The sequence below is a fragment of the Giraffa tippelskirchi genome, chromosome 8 (assembly GCF_054371585.1).
Source record: "Giraffa tippelskirchi isolate mGirTip1 chromosome 8, T2T-mGirTip1v1.2.pri, whole genome shotgun sequence".
NCBI lineage: Eukaryota > Metazoa > Chordata > Mammalia > Artiodactyla > Giraffidae > Giraffa > Giraffa tippelskirchi.
This window is the reverse complement of record NC_137282.1, coordinates 98,515,357-98,538,370: the sequence shown is the minus strand read 5'-3', so window position 1 is coordinate 98,538,370 and position 23,014 is coordinate 98,515,357. Positions and strand designations below refer to the sequence as shown.

The 23,014-nt window shown below is 39.4% G+C and overlaps 1 protein-coding gene across 7 annotated transcripts in view; it reads left to right on the top strand.

Moving 5' to 3' along the window:
- PDE4D (phosphodiesterase 4D) overlaps window positions 1-23,014 on the top strand; it is a 1,572,405-nt gene that overhangs the window by 1,319,366 nt on the left and 230,025 nt on the right. For all 7 annotated transcript variants that reach the window (XM_081524288.1, XM_081524289.1, XM_081524290.1 and 4 more), the window contains one exon: window positions 21,678-21,869. In XM_081524288.1, coding sequence (XP_081380414.1) covers window positions 21,678-21,869 — 192 coding nt within the window. The remainder of the gene's footprint in view (window positions 1-21,677; window positions 21,870-23,014) is intronic.

The following is a 23,014-nucleotide window of genomic DNA, read 5'->3' as shown; positions in this document are numbered from 1 at the left end:
CTAAAGACAAATGTATCTGAACTTGCTGGCTGCTAGATATTCCAATGTCAAATAGTTCTAATTTGGCTGAAGAGTCTACTTGGATTAAATAGCGTACTTTAAAGCATAAGCAAAAGTCTTAAGAGAAAATAGCATCACAGTAGCAAAACCTCTGTACAATCCCCAAAGAAAATTCCATTCAAAGGCCTTCTTATTTCAAGTCATATTTAGTTAAACTACATAACTTAGCCATTCCCCTGAGTGTCAGCGGAATTTCTCCCAGCGCTGTGAGTTTGTCAAGTCAAGTTACTCTCTCTCCTAACCCATGGAAAGAGACAGCATTTATTGAGAGGTTATTGTATGTCAGCCCTTAAAGTAGGTACTTACTTGTGTTCTCATTAAAACCTTCTAGCAGCCCTTTCTTACACCTGGGATCTTGTAAAGAGTACACCAGGAAAAGAACAATAGCCTTGTAAGGTTCAGGCCACCAAGAAGCTGTTTTGCTCAAGTGCAGGAGAAGCCATTGCTGCCAAGGTCTTTTGGCCGGTACAGGCTGGTGCTCCTTGGAAAGAACAGGGGCCATGGCTAGACCCATTGTCCTGCCTGCTCAGGGCCAGGCAGGGTAGCAGACCTAGCTGTTTAATGCCCTTTTATTTGTATTTTTACTTGAAAAGCCTCTTGTTGCTTTCATGGTAGGTGGATTATCCTTAACTGGTTTTAACTTTGTCCCCATTTCATAGCAGAAATTCTTAACTTGGAATCTACAAAGAGACTTTAAGGATCTGTAACTCCCTTAAAATAATAACAGTAAAAATTTACAAATCACTCATCATCCCAATACACATGATTTATCTTATTTAAACCTCATCATGGTCTTACCGAATAGGTAGATTTTTATTTCCATTTTTGAAGATAAGGAAAATGAAGTTTAATATCTTGCAGAAAGTCTATGCAGCAGCAGAGTAAGGGTTCTAATCCAGGCTGTCTGGATCCAGGCTGAAACTCATAGGCTTAACCACTAGGCCATACTGAACTTGATGGAATTATATCCAAAAGAGTGTGTGGGTGTGTTTGAATTTTTTTTTTTTGAAAGGCCTTCATTTCCGAAGATTTTCAAGTCATTTTATTCTTAAAAGGATCTCTTTTCTTTTAAACTGAACTGTTGTTTATAGTGTCATGTTAGTTTCAGATGTTCAACACAGTGATTCAGATATAGGTATTCTTTTTCAGATTCTTTACTCTTATAGGGTGTTGCAAAATATTGAGTATAGTCCCTGTGCTATACAGTAGGTCCTTGTTGCTATCTCTGAGCTCTAAAATTTTAAATCCTTTGCTATATAGTTGCTACATATATGGACATTTATTAGAATGACTGGAGTAGAAACAATCTGTTCTACACTTGTAGGGTACTTGAGTTATCAGTTGAATCATTTGGTTTGTTCACCAGGAAGGTCTGTGGGTCTTGAGCCAAGAGTTCAGGGCTTCCAGACTTGCATCACTCCTTCCCCCTGCCATCTAACCACATCTCTCCCAGGAGCACAATGCAGGTTGATATCAGCTTTTAAAATAAAATGTGTGTCACTCATGAAATATCCAGAGAACTTGGAAAACTGCAGGAAACTCAGCAGCCGGTGGGCTCAGGGGCAAAGAAATCATAAATTCACAACCACCATCACCAACTCCCCCCATTTAGCTTTATCATATCTTGCCAAAACTGGCATGGAGTGGAACGTGCTGCTGCTGCTGCCGCTGCCAAGTCGCCCCAGTCACGTCCGACTCTGTGCAACCCCGCAGACAGCAGCCCACCAGGCGCTATTCAAGAGTAAAGAATTTTCAATAGGTTTATTGTAGTGAAATTTGTTTTTTTTGGAACCAGAATCAAAGTCATGTCCTATCTCTGCTCTAACAAAGGCACAGCCACATAAAAGGAAAGTCTTAGAATCTGAGCAATAACAAGATTGTGTTATGATATAATCTGTAAATAAACTGACACCTCCCCTAAGAATATGATTGGATCCCCTGAACGGAGGATGTTGTATGTTGGCTATTAGTTTCAGTCACTGGAAGGGTTGCAAATACTAATTTCATTAGTGTTTCACTGGCCTCAAGATTAATGCAATGAACCAAATTATAAACATTTTATTAAAATATGAGAAATTACAGTGTATTTAAGTAGAAAAGAACAAAAAGGGAATTAACATTTATTGAACGCATATCACCTTCAAAACACTGTCTTGGGTGCTTTAATATTCATTAGCTCAGTTTGGTTTTCTACATATGAGTGCTTTATAATCCCTTTCAACAAGTGTGGGAGCTCAGGCTGAGAGAGTCTAAGGAGCTTTGCTTAAGGTCCCAACGCCGGCAGGGAACTGAGCCTCTTCACAACCAGATCTGATTCCAAAGTCCATGCTATTTCTACTAAGATATGCTATTTGAGGGGAGCTAAATAGCACTGGGGAACCTAGGTTTGATCAACTGCATCAGTATTTAATAAGGGTCCACTGGAACCTAGAGAAGTCATGAAGTATAGTGGATACAAACTTGGATTTCAGGCAGATTACTTAACTTCTGTGAGCACCATTTCTTTATCTAGCATGTCGTGCTGTGCTCAATCACTCAGTCGTGCCTGACTCTTTGTGACCCTATGGACTGTAGCCCACTAGGCTCCTCTGTCCTCGGGATTCTCCAGGCAAGAATACTGGAGTGAGTTGCCCTTTTCCAGAGGATCTTCCCGACCCAGGGATCAAACCTGTGTCTCCTGTATCACAGGCAAATTCTTTACCCACTGAGCTATCTGGTAACCTATCTAGCATAGTAATAAAAATCAAATTTTAAGGTCCATTTGAGATGGATCTAAAATGCTGAGAATAGTCTATCCTCTGTTGTTTTTGTCTATTGTTATTGTGTTACCCTTGGAAGAAGGCCCATAGAACAGGGCAGTAGGATCTCCATGGACAGTAAATCTCCCACTGTGTGGACTCTCTGGAAGGGCTCGCCTTTGGGAGCTGCTAGGATATCAGCTCTAATTCTGTCAGGGATGTAGTGGCAGAGAGCAAGGTGGAGGAGAGCTTGACAGATCCTCCGGTCTCCAGTACAGAGAAATGTCATCAGAGTAATCAGTGTTACCAGCTTGAAAGATGCTGAAGACCACGCTGTCTCCCAGGGACATCAGCCAAAGTTTGAAGCATCCAGGAGAAAGTATCAGTATAATCAGTATAACAACACATAACGGTTAGAGCACTGATATTTGGACCCCATATGGTAGATTTAGGGCTTCCCCAGTAGCTCAAATGGTAAAGAATCCACCTGCAGTGCAGAAAACCCTGGTTCAATTCCTGCGTCAGGAAGTTCCCCTGGAGAAGAGATAGGCTACCCACTCCAGTATTTTGGGGCTTCCCTGTTGGTCAGACGCCTGCAATGCGGGAGACCAGGGCTCAATCCCTAGGTTGGGAAGATCCCCTGGAGGAGGGCATAGCAATCCACTCCAGCCTGGAGAATCCCTATGGACAGAGGAGCCTGGCTGGCTACAGTCTACGGGGTTGCAAAGAGTCAGACACGCCTGAGTGACTAAGCACACATGGTAGATTTAGCTCTAGGCTCCCAAATTGTGAAATCATAAAATTGCCTGTTTCACTTTACCAAACAGAACTCCAGCAAGAACATGGAGAAAACCCTTCTTCTGTAGTTACACTCCCATTCATGTTTGCCATTGCTCATGTGTGTGTGTATGTGTGTGTCTGTGTGTGCGCACGCACTCAGTCTGTCCAACTCTGAGACCCCATGGACTGTAGCCTGCCAGGCTCCTCTGTCCGTGGAATTTTCAAGGCAAGAATACTGGAATGGGTTGCCGTCTCCTTCTCCAGGGGATTTTTCCAACCCAGGGATCAAACCCACTTCTTTTGTGTCTCTTGCACTGGCAGACAGGTTCTTTGCCACACTACCACCTGGGAAGCCTTTGCCATTGCTCAGGTGGTGTTTATTTTGGTAACAGGAATACCTGACCTTCCAGAGGCAATTTAACCTCCACAGTTCCAAAGATTCTCTCTCTGCAATAAATAGCTCAGGTTTCTAGTGATTCCCGAGGGCATGGATCTCACATTACTTACCATATTATAGTCAAAAATATCTTTGCTCTTCCCTCCTACTATATACAAGGCTGAAGAATAAAAGAGATGATAGCATGTTGCTTTATGTGCTTTGACATTACCAGTAGTATATATTTTTGTAATTATAATTTTTAACTATGGTGGAACAGGTATGAGATTTTCCAGGTGAAGTAGAGCCTGTGACATAATATTCAAAAGGAATAATTCTGATTCTGGAAAACTCTTTTGAAAGGATGGCACCCTTTATCTGCTTCCTGTTCTTTCTGTTTGGTGGTGGGGTGGGGAAAGGAAGAGGCAGATTCAGGAACGTCAGGTGAGAACGTCAAAGGCAGTAACTGGAGGTGTTCTACGAAGGTCAAAGGACTTTTTTCCCTATTCCATTCATAAATCTATGAGAACAGATACCTCATTGTGTTTAAATACAAACTGCACACTCCCATTTCTTTTTTCTATAAAAAACAAAACAAAACGTGAGTTCTCACCTGTCGTCCAAATGTTCATCGGATTACCATTGTCTACTAATCCATATAGAAATAACAAGGTTACAGTGTGCCTTTTGTTCCTGTTTGCAAGAGTTATTAATTCATTTGGTTGAGAAGCACAAAGGCCAAGTATTCTTGCCTTATGATAAACATGGTGCCTCCTGACATAGGAAAGAGCTAACACTTACATAGTTCTGAGCACATGCCAGCTACTATGCTAGATATTTATTTTCTCCATTTCATGGAGGGAAACTGAGGCATGGAGAAGTTGAGTAACTTGGCCAAGCTCAGATGGCTAAGAAAAGAGAAAATTAGGTTTTGAACCCAGACAGCCTAGATCATGTGTTCCTTCTTTTAATTTATTTTTTTATTGGAGTATAGGTGATTTACAATATTGTGTTAGTTTCAAGTGTTTAGCAAAGTGATTTAGATTCTTTTTCTCTGAATCATATTTTTCCCTTACAATTTATTACAAAATATTGAGTAGAATTTCCTACGCTATACAGCAGGCCCTTGTCAGTTATCTACATTATATGTAGTAGTGTGTATATGTAAACTAGCCATAAGCTTGTTTTCTATGTCTGTGGGTCTGTTTCAGTTTTGTATATAAGTTCATTTATATACGTTTTTAGATTCCACATGTAAGTGATGTCATATGATATTTGTCTTTCTCTGCCTGGCCTACTTCACTCATTATGATCACCACTAGGTCTATCTGTGTTGTTGCAAATGGCATTATTTCATTCTTTTTTATGGCTGAGCAATATTCCATTATATATACATAGGTATGTGTATAGGTATTTTTCTCTGAAGATGAGAGGTTAAATTCTCAGGAATAAATATATTGACCACAGGTAGACATATGCACAGAACTCAGACACAACTGACAGAATGACTGCCTCTCATACACAGTAAAAAGCCAGCATATAATGAGTACTTGCTCTGTGCACACACTGGAGAAGGTGCATATACAAATTTTATGCAATGGAGTTCACACACATGTGCTCACACACGTACAGTATTATTTCTTCATGTGGTAGATGAGAAAGGAGATGCTCACGCAGATTAAGCTGTTCAACACTGTCCAACTAACAAGTGATGAATTCAAGATGCAAACAGGTTTCTCCATCATGGAATACCATTATGTTCCCACTGAGCCGTGATGCCTGCTCTCTGCAGTCATTCATGCACTCAACATTTAGTATTCATTTAGTGAGCACCTGCTATTTCTAGTGCCTTGGCATGCAGTATAAGAAAAACACAAGATTGAAATTCACAGGTTCTAGATTTGAATTTCTGCTCCATCATTAATCATCAGGTTATTAAATTTCTCTGAGTTACAGTTTCATCATCTATAAAATAGGGGTGAACAATAATATATATCTCATAGGAGTGTCATCAAGAGCAAATGAAATAATATATATAAAAATATTTGGTATATAACAAAACACTTTGTAAATCTTATTTTTATTATAATGATTAAAGGAAGGGGTATGTATGTAGCCTCCCAACCTCAAATAGTGGGAGAGGGGCATCTGATAAGGGGAGAGATGTTTCTGAAGCCTGTTGCAGTACTCCAAAATATTGCTTTAGTGAGGACCTGAGTAACATTTGAAATTGCAGGAGCAAGAATTGGAGGTATATTAGACATTGGTTCATCCATGTGGAGCTTTAAAGAACAAAATAGATTTCATAGGTAGCAATAGGTGGGGCTCCCATAAAACTTTATCATCTGTAAAATATACTCTGTATATTGAGAACAGCAGGGGCAAAAGTAACTTTGGAGGGGCCAGAGATGAAGTTGGGGAGGGAGCTGGGACAAGACTTTAATTCAAATGTCATGATAAAGAATTTTAGTCTAGTGTTGTAGGCGAGAGTGGTTATTCAAGGAAGTAACAAACATCTCAGTTTCCCACCACATCAAGTTATCTCCGGTTGCCGTTTTTCCCTCCGTCTTTCTTCCTCTTCCCCTCTTCCTTTTTCCCCTTCTTTCTTGCTTCCATTCATCTACACACAAAATGCCCACAACAGTGTAGAAGATGGAGTAACACGGCAGACCAGTGGGCAGGCCACCACCTAGGAAGCAGCTGTGACAGCTGCATTGAAAATAGCACTGGCTCTAAGATGCTCTGCTTCGCTAGAGGGTGGAGTCCAGATTTATGAGCTGAGTTCAGTGCCATGCATTTGAAATCAGAAATGTTAAAGCTGAAAGAGATCTTGGAGACAGATCTAGTCTTCCTAACTTGCCAAGACATCAAATTACCTGAACACCATTTTAAAAAGAAATATTCCTGGGTCCAATCCTAGATTACTGGCTCAGGGTATCCAGAAAGAGGCCTGAGAATCTGTAGTTTTAGAAGTCTTTCCAAAGTGATATGCAGAGCAGTAATTGGGAATGATTGGTAGTCAATCTCTTAATTTTATTTATTAGACTTTTTATTTTGTATTGAAATATAGCTGATTAAGAGCAGCCTGGATGGGAGGGGAGTTTGGGAGAAAATGGATACATGTGTATGTAGGGCTGACTCCCTTTGCTGTCCCCTTAAATCTCTTTATTTTATTGGTAAAATCCCAGAAAAGTCTAGAGGTTTGCCAGTGTCAAAACTAATCAGTAGCAGAGTTAGAACTCAAAATCGAGGTTCGCAATTCCCAACCCAGTACTGGAGCCCAAGGTCAGTTGTTAGCTTTTTGCTGGAGAAAAGTACATTTCTTTCTTGTCATCTACTCTTTCAGTATGAATTTGGAACCTCTTTGTCTCGTAAAACTAGTCTGTATTGTTTTTAACTTTAACCTCAAGGTGGTTTGCTACATCTTTCCCAAGTATTATTAAACATTTACCAAACATTTAAGGCATTACAGTGTGGTCAGGGTGATTAGCAAAGTTAACAAAGTGGAGGACCCATATTTTAATTCCTTTCAAGTTTTGTCATACTTTTGTATTTAGAGATACGTAAACACATCCTTTCATGTCAGCAAAATGTCATGTTCTATGCAAAGATTTTGAACATTATGCTCAAAGCAGCTAGATGATATCTCAAAGTGAGTTCTAACAGGGCACATTAAAGTAAGAATGTGTTTCTGTTTCAGCCTTTGTGAAGTTAAAACTAATCCAGTGGTTCAGTCCAGAAGATTTTGGTTTGAGTCACAATTCAGTCACTTAAATCAGTGAGACTGTGGATGAACCATTGCCCTCCTTCCTGAGTCTTGGTTTCTTTTTGTAAATGAGGATGAGCCTCCTCGCCCTCCCCACCGCTGCCATTGCCCAGGGTCACGCTGTGAATTTCATTGAACTGTGACCATGGAAGGGCTTTAGAAGCAGTGTGGGGCCAGGAGGGAGAGGCACAGGAAGGAGGGGCCTTTGGGAGAAATTCTTCTCTTTCCCCAGGAAGGGTCATCGTAGTCCAGCTCATCAAGAAGCACAGATGGAGCTCAGGGACAAGGCAAATGGCTAAAGCACCCATGGCATCCAGAGAGATTATTTCCATGTGGCCTGAAGGGCCAAGTGCGTTAGTGGGATTAGTGGCAAACATAGTATTCAAACTCGTAATTACATTGCAAGTTTAAAGGACAGCTGTGTACAAGGAAGCCAAGAACAGAATAAGCATGCATGTGGTTTGGATTTTTTCCTCGTGTCAAATTTAATTTCTAGGTCTAAACTTTGTAGGAAAAGAAAAAGAAGGGTAAAATCACATTTTAAGATTTTTTTTTTTTAAGTTTTAAAGTTAGAGGGGAAAAAAAAAACACAACTGAATGAATGCTTTCAAAAACTCGGACTTTGATTTCAAGAAGTATCTGCATTTCTTGGCCTTTTTTTTTTAAGTCTGGTAAAAATTAAAATTTAAAGATCAGCAAAGTATATGAATACGTTTGGTTTTTTTCCTTCCAACGTAAGTTTAAACATCTGACATCTATTCTTTTTTATAGCTTAATGTATAAAAAATTATAGAATTTATTTTATAAGATATCTGTTCTGTAAAGGCAAACACGTTTTAAATAGGTTATCTACCAGTGGTACTGATTTTGTACAGGACAGGCTGGAGATTCCCTGGTGACTCACACAGTAAAGAATCTGCCTGCAATGCAGGAGACCTAGGTTCAATCCCTAGGTCAGGAAGATCCCCTGGAGAAGGCAATGGCTACCTACTCCAACATTCTTTCCTAGAAAATTCCATGGATAGAGAAGCCTGTGGGCTATGTAGTCCATGGAATCACAAAGAGTTGGACACGACTGAGTGTCTAACACTTTCACTTTCAAACTGGAGATTAAGGTTTATTTACATATTTATACTATGGTGATACAATGTAGTACTAAAATTTTACATGCCAGGAATCAAAACAAGTACAGTTCCTATTAGGAAATAATGTATCTGAGGATTCTGGCATGACCATCTATAGCCAGTTAGAGAAATTTTTGCTAGATTGAAAGTCTGTGCCATTACAAATGGCCTTGTTTGCACTGTACTTAGAGCTTCGTGTACCATTTTGGACTCCTCGTTTAAAAAGCATAAGTCATTTTTTGAAAGGAGTATAGATGGGAAATAATCCAAAATGGGAGACAAGATTAACAAAATAAATTCTACAAAAATGAAAAAAGGACAACACACAAAATTGAATAGAATCCATCCAGAAAAGAGGCCAGTTGGCACAATCAGGTGATTATATATAAATATTTGAGATCTATCACTGCATGAAAATGAAAGGAATTTTTATAGCTAAAGAAGTAAAATCCGACTTTTAAAAAAAATTTAAAAACATAGCAAAGGACCTCAGAAAAACAAAGCAAAGGAGGTCAGCAGTGACAGCCATGCATTTTTCTCAACTATGGACTTGGCACGTCAATAAGATTTATGAACAGTATCACCAGGAATTTGGTTGTCTTGAAGGGAAAAAAGTCTTATTTTAATTTAGGAGTAGAAATTCAGTGCAACCACTATAGTACTTGTGTCTTCTCAATGCACTCCATTTCTTCCCAGTAAAGTGAAAAGAAGTAAAAGTGTTAGTGGCTCAGTTGTGTCCAACTCTTTGGGACCCCATCGACTGTAGCCTGCCAGGCTTCTCTGTCCGTGGAATTCTCCAGGCAAGAATACTTCTCTTCTCCAGAGGATCTTCCCAACCCAGGGATCGAACCTATGTCTCCTGCAATGTAGGCAGATTCTTTACAGTCTGAGCCACCAAGGAAGCCCCCAGTGGTACCTGGCAATATTAGGTGCTTGATGAATATTTGCAGAAACAATAGAATTGTTTCTGTACCTACTTCATCACCTTCAGGATGTGGCGATATCTTAAGTACAGTGTAAACAAGGCCATTTGTAATGGCACAGACTTTCAATCTAGCAAAAATTTCTCTAACTGGCTATAGATGGTCATGCCAGAATCCTCAGATACATTATTTCCTAATAGGAACTGTACTTGTTTTGATTCCTGGCATGTAAAATTTTAGTACTACATTGTATCACCATAGTATAAATATGTAAATAAACCTTAATCTCCAGTCTGAAAGTGAAAGTGTTAGACACTCAGTCGTGTCCAACTCTTTGTGACTCCATGGACTATATAGCCCACAGGCTTCTCTATCCATGGAATTTTCTAGGAAAGAATGTTGGAGTAGGTAGCCATTGCCTTCTCCAGGGGATCTTCCTGACCTAGGGATTGAACCTAGGTCTCCTGCATTGCAGGCCGATTCTTTACTGTGTGAGTCACCAGGGAATCTCCAGCCTGTCCTGTACAAAATCAGTACCACTGGTACATAATCTAATTTAAAACGTGTTTGCCTTTACAGAACAGATATCTTATAAAATAAATTCTATAATTTTTTATACATTAAGCTATAAAAAAGAATAGATGTCAGATGTTTAAACTTATGTTGGAAGGAAAAAAACCCAAACATATTCATATACTTTGCTGATCATTAAATTTTAATTTTGACCAGATTTGATCATTTGAGTTTGATCTCTAGGGTAACAGTGAAATATTTTTCATAGCAAAAATACCTTGATATTCAGCGAAGGGAAGCCCAAACTAGACAACACTCCATTTTGTTAGAGGCCATACAGCCCAGAGAATGTCCCAGGTAACTTTCTTTTCTCCTCCTAGAGAAGACTATCTGGCTCTAGAAGGGCATATAGTTTCCGAGTTTAGAACAGGAAGGATGGCACTAGGCATCTGCATCAACCTATATCATTCCGAGTACAAAAAACCAACTTGGCTCTGATTCCATTGCAAATGAACTAGGGAACAGTGATGAGTGGTTCTAGTCTACATTTGGGTAAGTTATGAAAGATTTCTAGAACTTTTTTTTAGACTCTGGTCCATATACTCCTAGAAAAGTATACATTCAGAATGTCAGTTTGATCTGGAGTCCCATTCAAGGCAAAACAAGCCTAGTTTGATGCCGTGTTTCTAAGACCTCACTGACTCCAGTGGCATGGATACAAATCCCTGGAGAAGGCAACTCCTTGTCTCTGATCCACAGACAGACTCATGTTCAGCTCATCCTCTCTAGCTTTCCTGATTGTCATCAGTGCAAAAAAGAACCAGACCTTCCCTCTTTATAGAACAACCACCACTGTGTGTAGTGGCTTTAAACGTATTCTCCAACACTTCTTCAGCACTAGATGATAAGAAATGTCTTCATGAAAATAAGCACAACCAAGGAGTGTTAAAGAGAAAAATCTCAACCAAGTATGAAGACAGTAGAATTTAAAGAGGTAGAGTTTTACTTGGGCCTCAGTGGGGCACCTTTTTGTTTTGTAAGTCAGTTCATGTTTCACCAAGTAACTATCTAGGGTGGTGTGTAGGAAGACAGGGCAGCTCTCTTCCTTGCTGTCATTTGGGGACCAGGATCCTTTCATTTGTGTTCCTACCATCCTTTGTGGCTGCAGAACCTTCAGCATCCAACTAGGAGAAGCAAAAAGAACGACCCATAGCCAGGTGCTCGGGAGGAATTCTGAGCCAGTCCTGGAAGTGGCATGTGAGATTTCTGGTCATATCTATCCCTCACATGACCAAATCTAATTGCAGAAGAAGCCTAGAAATGAGGATTTCTTGTCTGCCTAGGAACAAGCAGAGAATGGAATTTGGCAGATGGCAAGCATAATTTGCTATATTCATGGCTTTGATTATTGAATTCTATGTTTTTCCAACATTGTGTTGTCTTTAGTCAGGATTACATATAAAACCATTTCAAGGAAATATAAAAAAAAAAAATATCTTTACTCTTCAAAATCATTGTTGGAGTGGATCAGTCCCACAGCTGTTTGGCAGTCCATCCCAATGTCTTAAAACATTTGAAGGATCATTTGCAAGCTCGTATAATTCACCTCATATAAGAAATCACAAAGGAAAGCAAATATTAGTAGGTTCATAGCACACTGAAACATAGGCTGTTTGGTGTGGACATTTACATCTGTGTCTTTATTCTCTGTGATATATTTTAAAGAATTGTGAAAGCACTGATCATGTATAACCATCATAACATTCTTACAATTGCTCTACCATGGTAAAATTGAAGAAATGGTATCTAATTCAGGCCACATGGCTCTCTGAAGCCCTGCCCTGTTCTCTTCCACTTTCATTAAATTGGAAAAACCCATCTGTTTGGATCATTGAGGTCGGAAACTGAGTGATATCACTTCTCCAAAATAGATTTAATAGTATGGCTTGGTTAATTGTTTCCTGACCTGTTTGAGGGAGAGTCCAGACTCAGAGAAAAACATGGTATATAAATTTTCGTATTCAATAGTGGCAAAGAGTCAGATTTGTGTTATATTTTTAAAGGGAATTTTGGTAGAACTATTACAGTTTTTGTTTTCAGTTATTATAGACTTATCTAGACATTTAATCTACTTAATATATGATATTTAATGATACTTTCACAAAGGACTTATTAATATATGGTCATTATTATTCATCCAGTTAAGCCATTTGAAAATTAATTCTTAATAAGTCTAAATATGTGAATAGCCAGAAATGATATTGAGAACCACATTTTAAAGCCCACTTCTCAAAGAGAAAAATCATGATCTTTGTAGAGACATATGGTTTAAAATAGATCCTTCTCAGACCTTCAAACTGATTCTAGCATCCTACCTGGTGGGATCACTCATCCGGAAGAAGAAGCATAAGCATATAGCAAGCAAAGTTATGAAAAGTATGAGTACGCTTTGGAAACTTTTTGTTTATCAAAAAAATAAAGAAAAAAAAAGAATTAGGAAAAAAACTAGCCTTAATATTAATATACCTTTTAGGAAAAACATATGATGCAACATTCCCATTTTCAGTCATTCCGTTGTTCCCCTGTCCTTTCTCATTCTATTATCACCTCCAATGCAGAGGGAAACTAGTGAAGATCAAGCTTGGAGCCCTTCAGTGGTTGGGCCCCATTCTGAATTCTAGAAGAGAGGCTTAATGACCACTGCACATAGTTACAGATTTTGTAAAATTTGCAAAAGTAAGAACTTGGGGGACATTATTTTTCTCAAAACAGACTCTCAAAGTGCCACAAAACCAGGTTCCTACCCCTGACTCCATGGCTGACTGGAGGGCAGACAGGAAGATGTTCAAGACAGATTCTGTTAAATGGTGGCAAAGCCTATTTTTTTTTATGGCCCCTTTATTTTTTCACAGCTTTATTGAGATATCATTGACATGTGACATTATGTAAGTTTAAGGTGTACAAGTAGTGATTTTGTATTGTATATATTGCAAAATGATTACCACAATAAGGTTTTAACACATCTATCACCTCAAATAGTGACATCTGTGTGTGTGATGAGAACTTTAAAAATATACTCTTAGCAATTTATAAATTCTATACTGTATTAACTATAGTCACAGTGTTGTACATTATATCCCTGAACTTATTCATCTTCTGCTAAAAGTTTCTACCCTTTAACCGCCATTACCCATTTCTCTTACCCCTTCTCCCAGCCCCCAACAACCACTAATCTATTCTCTGTTGTCTGTGGGTTTCTTTTAGTTTATGCATATAAATCAGATCTACAGTATTTGTCTTTCTCTTTCTGACTTATTAACTTATTGTGATTGCCCTCAAGGTTCATCCACGTTATTACAAGCAGCAGAATTTGTTTCTCTTTTTTATAGCTGAATAATATTCATTCCATATATGTGTGTGTGTTTCTTTATCTATTCATCAGTCACTGGACTCTTAGGCTGTTTCCATTTCTTGACTATTGTAAATAGTGCAGCAGTGAACATGTGGGTACAGATACCTCTTCAAGATAGTGGTTTTATTTCCTTTGGATATTATATACCCAGAATTGGAATTGCTGATTCATATGGGAGTTCTATTCTTAATTTCTTGAGGAACCTCCATACTGCTTTTCATAGTGACCATACCAACGAACATTTCCTTCAATGATATACAAGTTTCTTTCACTGGGAGGCTAGGAGAGGCTAGATTAGAGTGGCAATTTTCAATAGAGTAGTCTGGGAATATCTCATCATGAAGGTGGCGTTGGACTGATACCTGGGTCAAGAATATTCTGGCCAATGCCAAGGCTCTGGGGAGGGAGCGCACACATGTGTTCAAGGAACAACCAGGGATAGAAGAGGCTGAGATTAGCCTACTGAGTGAAACAGGTCACAAAGAGAAAGACAAATACCATATGATATCACTTATATGTGGATTCTAAAATATGACACAAATTTAAATGAACCTATCTAGGAACCAGGGGCTTCCCAGATGGTGCTAGTAATAAAGAACCTGCCTGCCAATGCAGGAGACATGAGACGCAGGTTTGATCTCTGGGTCAGGAAGATCCCCAGGAGGAGAGCATGGCAACCCACTCCAGTATTCCTGCCTGGAGAATCCCATGGACAGAGGAGCCCAGCGGGCTATAGTCCATAGGATCGCAAAGAGTCGGACATGACTGAAGCAACTTAGCATGCACGCACACATCTATTAAACAGAGTCATAGACACAGACCGGTGGTTGCTGTGGAGAGGGGGTGGTTTGAGGGAGGGATGGAGTGGGAGGTTGGGGTTAACAATTGTAAACCTTTATATATAAAGTGGATAAACAACAGGTCTTATTGTATAGCACAGAGTACTATATTTGGTATGCCGTGATAAACTATCATGAAAAAGAATATTAAAAATGTATAACTGCATCACTTTGCTGTACATCAGAAATTAACACAGCATCATAAATCGACTATACTTCAATAATTTTAAAAGAATCATCTATAAACCTCAAGTAAAATAATTCTGAGTTTGAGCTTTTTAAATTTTAGATTCAGTCTTTTAGAAAAATCGGCCTTTTGCCATCCCATTTGGCAAAAACTTACAAAGCAAGTCCAGCTTGTCCCTTTTGGCCTCCAACCCAAACATTAAACTCACGCCATCGTTTTCAACTTGACTCTCTTTATTGGCCTCTGTGACTCAGGAGTGTCATGGGCATGTCAGAAACAAATACTGTGTTCCCTGAGATCATTTGATATTTTTACCCATAAAGAAGCTTACAGCTTTCCCCTTTGTGTCAGGCTTTTGTTTATAAAAAAAATGATCTGTGAAAACAAAGGGTAAAGTTACACATCCTTCATGCAAATATACATGTTATGCAAGGTAATGTGCACAGTGTCACTTACTTTCTAATTTACTAACGTCCTAAACACCATGCGCTCTCATGATGTCCTGTGCAAATTTGAAATGAAGTTTTGGGATTGATTTGAGGAAGATCGCCATTCATACACCTCTCTGTAAAATGCTGTTTTCTATAATCTCATCTCTGTAGATAACCCTAGCAAAGTAAATATTAAGGTAGGGAATTGGAAGAAGCAGTGTTTTCTTTACTCCAGAGAAGGTGTTCGATCTGCAGGGAATTCCTGAATGGAAAATATCACTGGTGTTGATTAGAAACAGGTTTCATAGCCTTGTAGTATTGATAACAGTGGGTAAAACACTTATTATAGAGAGAAAAAATATATTTTAAAATAATTATCCAACTCAGCTTACATTTCATTAAGCTTTGGGGCAAATCAGCCCCCTCATCCTGAGTGGTAAAGCACCAAAATGGATTCCATCATAGAGCCAATGGCATGGGCTACCATCTGCAGAAGAGTCAGATATAGGAACATAAACAGCAGTGTAATCGTGCAGCGAGTATAGGTACCAAGCTACACCCAGTGGCCTGGTATCTGAAGGACTGTTCCTGCTTATTCTTTTTGCCTGGAGCCCCACCCAGGATGTTGGGATTTCCACGCCTTCCACGTTCCTAGCAGGAAATTGTTCTTTCTCCTCAGTGAGGAATATCTAAAGAAAAATCAACAGTCTCCACCCTCTCCCCGGATGTTATCACACTGGAATTACAGAGCGGGGTGGAGACACACAGCTAAGTTGTAAAAGCAACTCAAGTTGTGAGAGCAGTCTGGCTCCAGCACCTGTCACCGCATTGATTGCCAAGGTCGATTCCAGTGGTTTGGCTGACCAGCCCTCAGTTCCCTCTCTCTCCCACTCCACCCTCCCCAGTAGGTTCTTCCCAAGGCAGCATGCTCAGGAACAATCTAGATGGAAAGTCCCCCTCAAAGCAAAAGAGTAATAACAGTTAAAATAACAATAGATCCTATATATTGGAAAGGTGCTAGCTGCCAGGCAGTGTGCTAAATGCTTTCTAAACATTATATAGGGCCCTAAAACTAGATGCTGTAATTATCCTTATCAGGAAGTGGAGGCTTAGTACAGTAACTGCCTAAGAGCATACAACTAGAAAAGTGGTAGAACCATGATTTGAAATTTAGACCATGTTTTCTAATTCCCAAGTGAGTGCCCTGGAATATTTTTGGTATCTCCCCACCTCCCAGTGGGAAGATCTCTGTTGTCAGTGCACCCCTGTTGTTAATACAAAGCGACAGAAGCAGCTCTGAGATGTTCCTGACATGAATGGAGGCTTTCAGGGTTCCCTCCAGCGTTCAGCAGCTACTGGGTTCTCTCCAGGGTCTTCCCTGTTGGAGCTCTTCAGAGATGCTTTGATAACGGGGCATCTTTACATTAGGGCCCCACTGGACTCCTCATGTGTCTCACCTCCATCCAGCTGCATGCTGGGGATCAGTGTCCAGTATAAGGTCCTGATGGCCAGGCAACATGAGATGAGCTGTTCATCCATGAAAACAGCAGAGCCATGATTCACGAGAGACTCCACGTTATGGGCAAGAAGAGATGCAAAATGCATAAACCAGAGGACCAGGGTCTAAAATCAGGCATAAAAAGAGAAATAACCCTGAGTGGACCGATGATTGCAAGGTCAGGAAACACAAAATGTGGGAATTGTGAAGGAGGCCAAATGGAAGGTGGATCAGGACATGTAGTCTAGTAATTGTGCTGATTCGGAACAATGTAGAGAGGTGGGGAGCAGTTTGGTTGGTTGGTCAGTTTGCTTGTTTTCTCTTTGTTTTTTTTTTGTTGTTGTGTTGTTGTCGAGTTTCACAGAAAGGGTCCTGAGTGGCGTGAATGGTCATGAGGAATGCCCAGTGCACACAGCCTTCAGCAGTTCTAATTGCAGCAGGCTGGCGGGGCCAGTACTCTTTACCACCCCTCTACCTTCTGCAGACTCACCAACCCTCCCTGTTCCAAATGAGCTCTTAGGCTCTGGAAAGAAACCTACCACATGGGTTGTAACAGAGACTCTTTTGCACCTTACCATTGTGTTCATAACTGGAAAAGTAAGGATCTGGCAAATTCCAAAACAGGGTCGTATAAAGACGAAGCCCCAGAATTAGCCTTGGCATGCTTGATCCATAAATTGATCAGAATGTTACTTTCAGTGAGTTAACATTTGAAATTCTGCCAAGGTTAGGAAGCTTTTTTTTTTTTTTTTTCTATTTTTGTAACAAATAACAGGAGGCTTTGCAATAGAGACATAAACATAGAGCCATTCTCCCAGGTCTTGAAATCAGATAGCTTGAGTTTAAAACCCACTTACAAACTGTACGGCCTTGAACATGTCACTTAACATAGAGTCAGCTCTTTGTGATGGAGATTCCTCATTGGTCAAATGGAAAATATAGTGCCCACTTCAAAGGGTTATTGTGGGGATTTAATGAGATACCATATATATAACACAGCACAATTCCTGGATAGTGTTCTAGATGTTTTATTATCATCATTGTGATTATTATTCTCACCATCATCATTATACTCAGATATTCTCACTCTCCCTACCTCTGTACTTACTTTCCAAAACTTCTGCTAATCTTATCCTTCAGTTCAGTTCAGTCACTCAGTCGTGTCCGACTGTTTGCGACCCCACGAACCACAGCACGCCAGGCCTCCCTGTCCATCACCAACTCCCGGAGTTTACCCAAACTCATGTCCATTGAGTTGGTGATGCCATCCAACCATCTCATCCTCTGTCATCCCCTTCTCCTTCTGCCCTCAATCTTTCCCAGCATCAGAGTCTTTTCACATGAGTCAGCTCTTCGCATCAGGTGGCCGAAGTATTGGAGTTGCAGCTTCAGCATCAGTCCTTCCAATGAATATTCAGGACTGATTTCCTTTAGGACGGACTGGCTGGATCTCCTTGCAGTCCATTCTTATCCTTGGACTCCATCTAGTTGGCAGTGAGTCAAAGGAGGATTCATTATATTAAAGTGTTTGCCAAAGAATGTATTTGGCAAGTTCACAGCTGACCTCTTTCCTACCAACATCTAAGGTTAGGGTTACCCCTCATCTCCTACTTGTTTTATTAATAATACCATGACATTGTTTATAAAGTTACATTTCAAAAATCAGTAGCTTATTTGAAAGCATCCATATTTTCAGCCTAAATAAAGTCTCAGTTAATTTGCTATCCACTGAGTGAATTACTGCCTTGTTGTGTTTTCAACCTAATATCTTCCAAGAGAAGATCCTCAGTTCTAATATTTACAAAAGAGCTCATTTTTTAAAAGTAAGAGTGAATGCCTACTAACAGTGACCATTTTTAGGTCATTTTTAATCTGTAAAGCTAATATTAATATTTCTTAGGCTAATGTGTTTTTATCGATATTTGGTAATCACTCCCTATGGACCTATGTGATATTTTTTTTGAAAAATATTTAAGAGGTTGTTTTCATGAATCTTTAAGAAATAGTTTTGACTTTTAAGTTTATTTATAATAGATTTTCCTCAAGAAAATGATCTCCCTCTAGTGGAAAGGTTGTTATACTACAACCTGCAAAGAAAACTATCAAAGCCCATGGACTATCCTTTATCAAGTGTTTTATGACCTATTAATAAATGTTTGGTGTTAATAGGTAATATAACTGCAAAATAAAGGTTAAAATTTTAAAGATACTTAGCAGTATTTGTTATAAAACTGATAGTGGAGAATTTTTTTTTTTTAATCAAGACTTGCTTGATTTAATTGGAAACATTATAATAATAAAACAATGCAAATTACTGATTTGGGAGTAATATTGGTATTTCCTCAGGTGAACTGAGAAAAACTGAACCACAAACCATGCTCCTATAGCTCTCTTATACTCCTGTGTCTGCATGGTGTGAAAAGGGTACTTACCTTTTATTTTTTAAAACAGTAAGCACATTTTGATAGTGAAGGGAAATCAGTGTAAACATTTGTTTTATGTGTTCACATTAAAACCTCCTCATGCTGAAGAGCTGCCGTGACTATCTCCTTAGAGCAGAAATCACCCCTTATCCTCTCCCGAAACAGAGGTCTCTCTTGTCTTACAACTGTATACTGAATGCCTTCAAAATCCCTCTTTAAATACCATTCTTCCCTGAAGATTTCTTAGATATCCCTGCCTGGATTAATCTCATCGCCTTTATTTTTATAACTCAGGGTGCTCACGGTAGGTATTTAATAAATGCTTGTTGAGTTAAGCATATCCAAGAAGAACTTGCCAGAGATCCTGTATAAGTCTCTTTAATAACTAGAAATCCTTTTCCTCTGGCCTTCCTCAGGATTGCTAAAAATCCCAGCTGCGTGAAGTGTCTGTCCACGTGCAACAGATGTCCATTTTTGGATGTCACCTAGGATTTCCCTAGTAGCTCAGCTGGTGAAAAATCCACCTGCAATGCAGGAGACCTGGGTTCGATTCCTGGGTTGGGAAGACCTCCTGGAGAACAGATAGGCTACCCACTCCAGTATTCTGGCCTGGAGAATTCCATGGACTATTCCATGTGGTCGCGAAGAGTCGGACACGACTGAGTGACTTTCACTTTTTTTTCATTGCTAACACATATTTGTGGTTTACACGATTATGCATTACAGCTGGGAGAACTTCAGGACTAGAAGATAATCCAGTTAGCTCAGTAACTGTGGTCAGTTAACCTTTCTAGGAGCTGGTATCCTCGTCTACAAAATGAATCTGTTCAAGAAGATAATCTCTCAGTGTCTTTTAAGGACCAAATAAATGCGTCTGTAAAGTGACAACATCCTAAGAAAATTTTGAATTGAAAAGCATGTTTGTGACTGGCTAAGCTAGAGTTTGAGGTTTTCCTTTGTGTGTGTGTGTGTGTGTGTGTGTGTGTGTGTGTGTGTGTGTGTGTGTGTGTGTGTGTGTGTGTGTGTGTGTGTGTGTTTTCTACTAGATGGATTGATTTGGAGTCAGTGTTCTCATTTGGTCATAGAATCATAGGTGATTCATGAAACATCAAGCATCTGGATAATTCTTCCACTTTGGCCTTCAGTCTTTGGGTCATAATACTATTATTAATCACTCCAGTAGCAAAAGAATATTTAAAAATTAACTAGTTGATAGTTTAGATCAAGATTCTAATGGGGAAAACATTGATAACAGCTGAACTTGAATTCATTCATTCATTTACTCATTTAACAAGTTTTTTAACCACATACTTGCTGGGCTGTCGTGAGCTAACACCCTCTTCTTATAGGAACACACAAGAGTTGACTCCATTTTAATACTGGTTGATGTTTGACTAGAAAAACTCTGTAGAAAGTTTATCTCCGTTATAAAGTTTGTGATATCAAGAATGGCATCTGTAGTTCTCTTCTCCCCAAACTCTAAAATCTATATTGCTGAGCATCGTGCCTTTCATTCATTTGATCACTAGTTCAAACCCCTTTTCTGAAGTGCCATGTGAGTACTTAGAACACCTAGAATCTTCATTCTCAGCTCACAGTCTAGGAATGGAGATCCCATGGTAATTATCTCCAGCTCATTATAAACGCCGCAGTGGGGAGTGGGAACGAGTCTTGGGTGTGCAGAGAAAGGGCATCTCATGAAGCTCTGGGGTATCAAGTTAGTATGTCAAGTGAAGGCTAAGTCATCAAGGATGAAATGGTTAGGCAAGAGACTGTAGTGCCGAGTAACTGAGGAGAAGAAGGTTAGGTAGTGAGAGCCTGAGACAAGGAGGTGATGGTTCAATATGAAGGGAACATGAACTGCTCGATGGAAGGGTGTTGCATGTCAAGGTTGGGAAAAGGGTTCATTGTCCTTGAGGACAGATGCCTATGACTCTGTCAGTTTAGCCAAGGAATGTGACCTTTATTCTGAGGACAACAGTGAGCTACTGAAAGATTTTTAGCTGATGAATTACATAGTCAGGTTTACAGTTTAAGGAGAGTCATACAGGGTGAAAAATGGATTCAAGAGACTAGTTTTAAAACTCTTATAATAATATAAGTGAGAGTTGATAGAATCTTGAACTTAATATATTGGCAGTGGCGATGGAGGGAAGTGGCTACAACAGAAATTAGTGATTCGATAGATGTAGGTAGGAGTGGAGAAGCTACTCTAGAGAAGCTCAGCTTTGGGGGAACAAGCATATTAAACATGTCATGAGCACTTGTTAAATTGAACCCAAATATTTAGTGAATTACTATATAAAAGGACTTCTAAGGAGAACCAGTCTTTGCAGAGCGGGTCCTTTTTAACTGAAATTGAGTTCAGAGAGATCTAGGTATCTTTTATCTGGTCAGTTAGCAGAAATACTCAAAAGCTTGGGAAGATAAGTGTATGAAGTCAGTGTGTTATCTTTCTTTTGTGTATTTTGATATTATATCTATTTTTTTAACAAAAGGAATCAGCTTCTAGTTTTCCTACCGTTACTTCCTAAAATGAAATCTCCCTTTATTAAAACATCAACGTACAATTCACGACAATGTCATCCTTTTCTTCCTTACTGACAGTTTCGATGTGGACAATGGCACATCTTCAGGACGGAGTCCCTTGGATCCCATGACCAGCCCAGGATCTGGGCTGATTCTCCAAGCAAATTTTGTCCACAGTCAGCGTCGGGAGTCCTTCCTGTACCGATCCGACAGCGATTATGACCTCTCGCCAAAGTCTATGTCCCGGAACTCCTCCATTGCCAGTGACATGTAAGTATGAGGCTGAGCAAAGTGACAAGAAAACTCTTAGAGGAAACCAAGTAAATTTCTCTCTAGACTGATAAAACCAATGATGTTTGTTCAACTGCATCATGCTCTAATTTAAAAAGGATGGTGGGCAAAATTATATAAACTGAAGATAAACAGTGGATTGAATTTGTGTATGCTCTCACTCTTGGTAGGACATTTATTTTTCCTAGAGAAGACATTGTCTGGGAAAAGTGAGAATTAAATTTTTAATGGAGGCATTTACACTGAAAACGTTAGCTTATATTCATGTAGGACCTGACTGAGATTTAGCTACCTAACCATGTGAATCTTTTTGAATATTTTGAAAAGCTTTAAACTCGGTTTGCAAGTCCCCATGATATTAGCATGTATGTCTCTTTGAATGCATCTTCACTGATGTACTGCACAGATGTTAGCACTGGTTTGCTGGCTCATTTGAGAGATTTTTGTGGAGCGTTGCCTAAATTAAACCATTTTTGAAATATTAATCACTGGAGGCAAGTAGAGAAAACATTGGACAAGCTTGAATATCGTTTAAGACATGGCACAGCTTGGAAAGTAATTAAAATAGATAAGTGGGTTTACAGATCACATACCATCATTAGCTCATTTTCTCCGCAAATTCCATTCCTGTTTGCTGTAGTGTTCTTTAGTTTTCTAGTTTCTGGAGGCTTCTAAATAGGACCTAACTCTTACTCAGTACCTTTGCTGTCATTTAAGATCACTCTGCCTCTGTGTAGAGTTAATGTCCAGTTTCCTCTTCTGCATATAGACATCCATCCAATAACAGCATCTTCTCATGGCACCATCTCAAAAGCTCAGGATAGGTTGTGGTACATCTTAGAGGAATATATAGGGTCCCTGAATGTCTAGTGTTATTCTTGGTATGCTAACAGATCATTAGGTTATCCCAATAGGTCTACATGAGATTCTAGAAGTGAAATGGCTCTTGGTTGCCATTTGTTAATAGTTATAAAATGATGATACTCTCTTCTCCCTAGGAATGAGCAACTAAAGTACAATCACTTTGATTCAGGTTCTGAATTACAAAATTCCCATTGTGTAACTGTCTTTGTTTGACAATTGCAGGAGATAGAAGAAAACTCTAAGACAGGGTTCTTAATCTC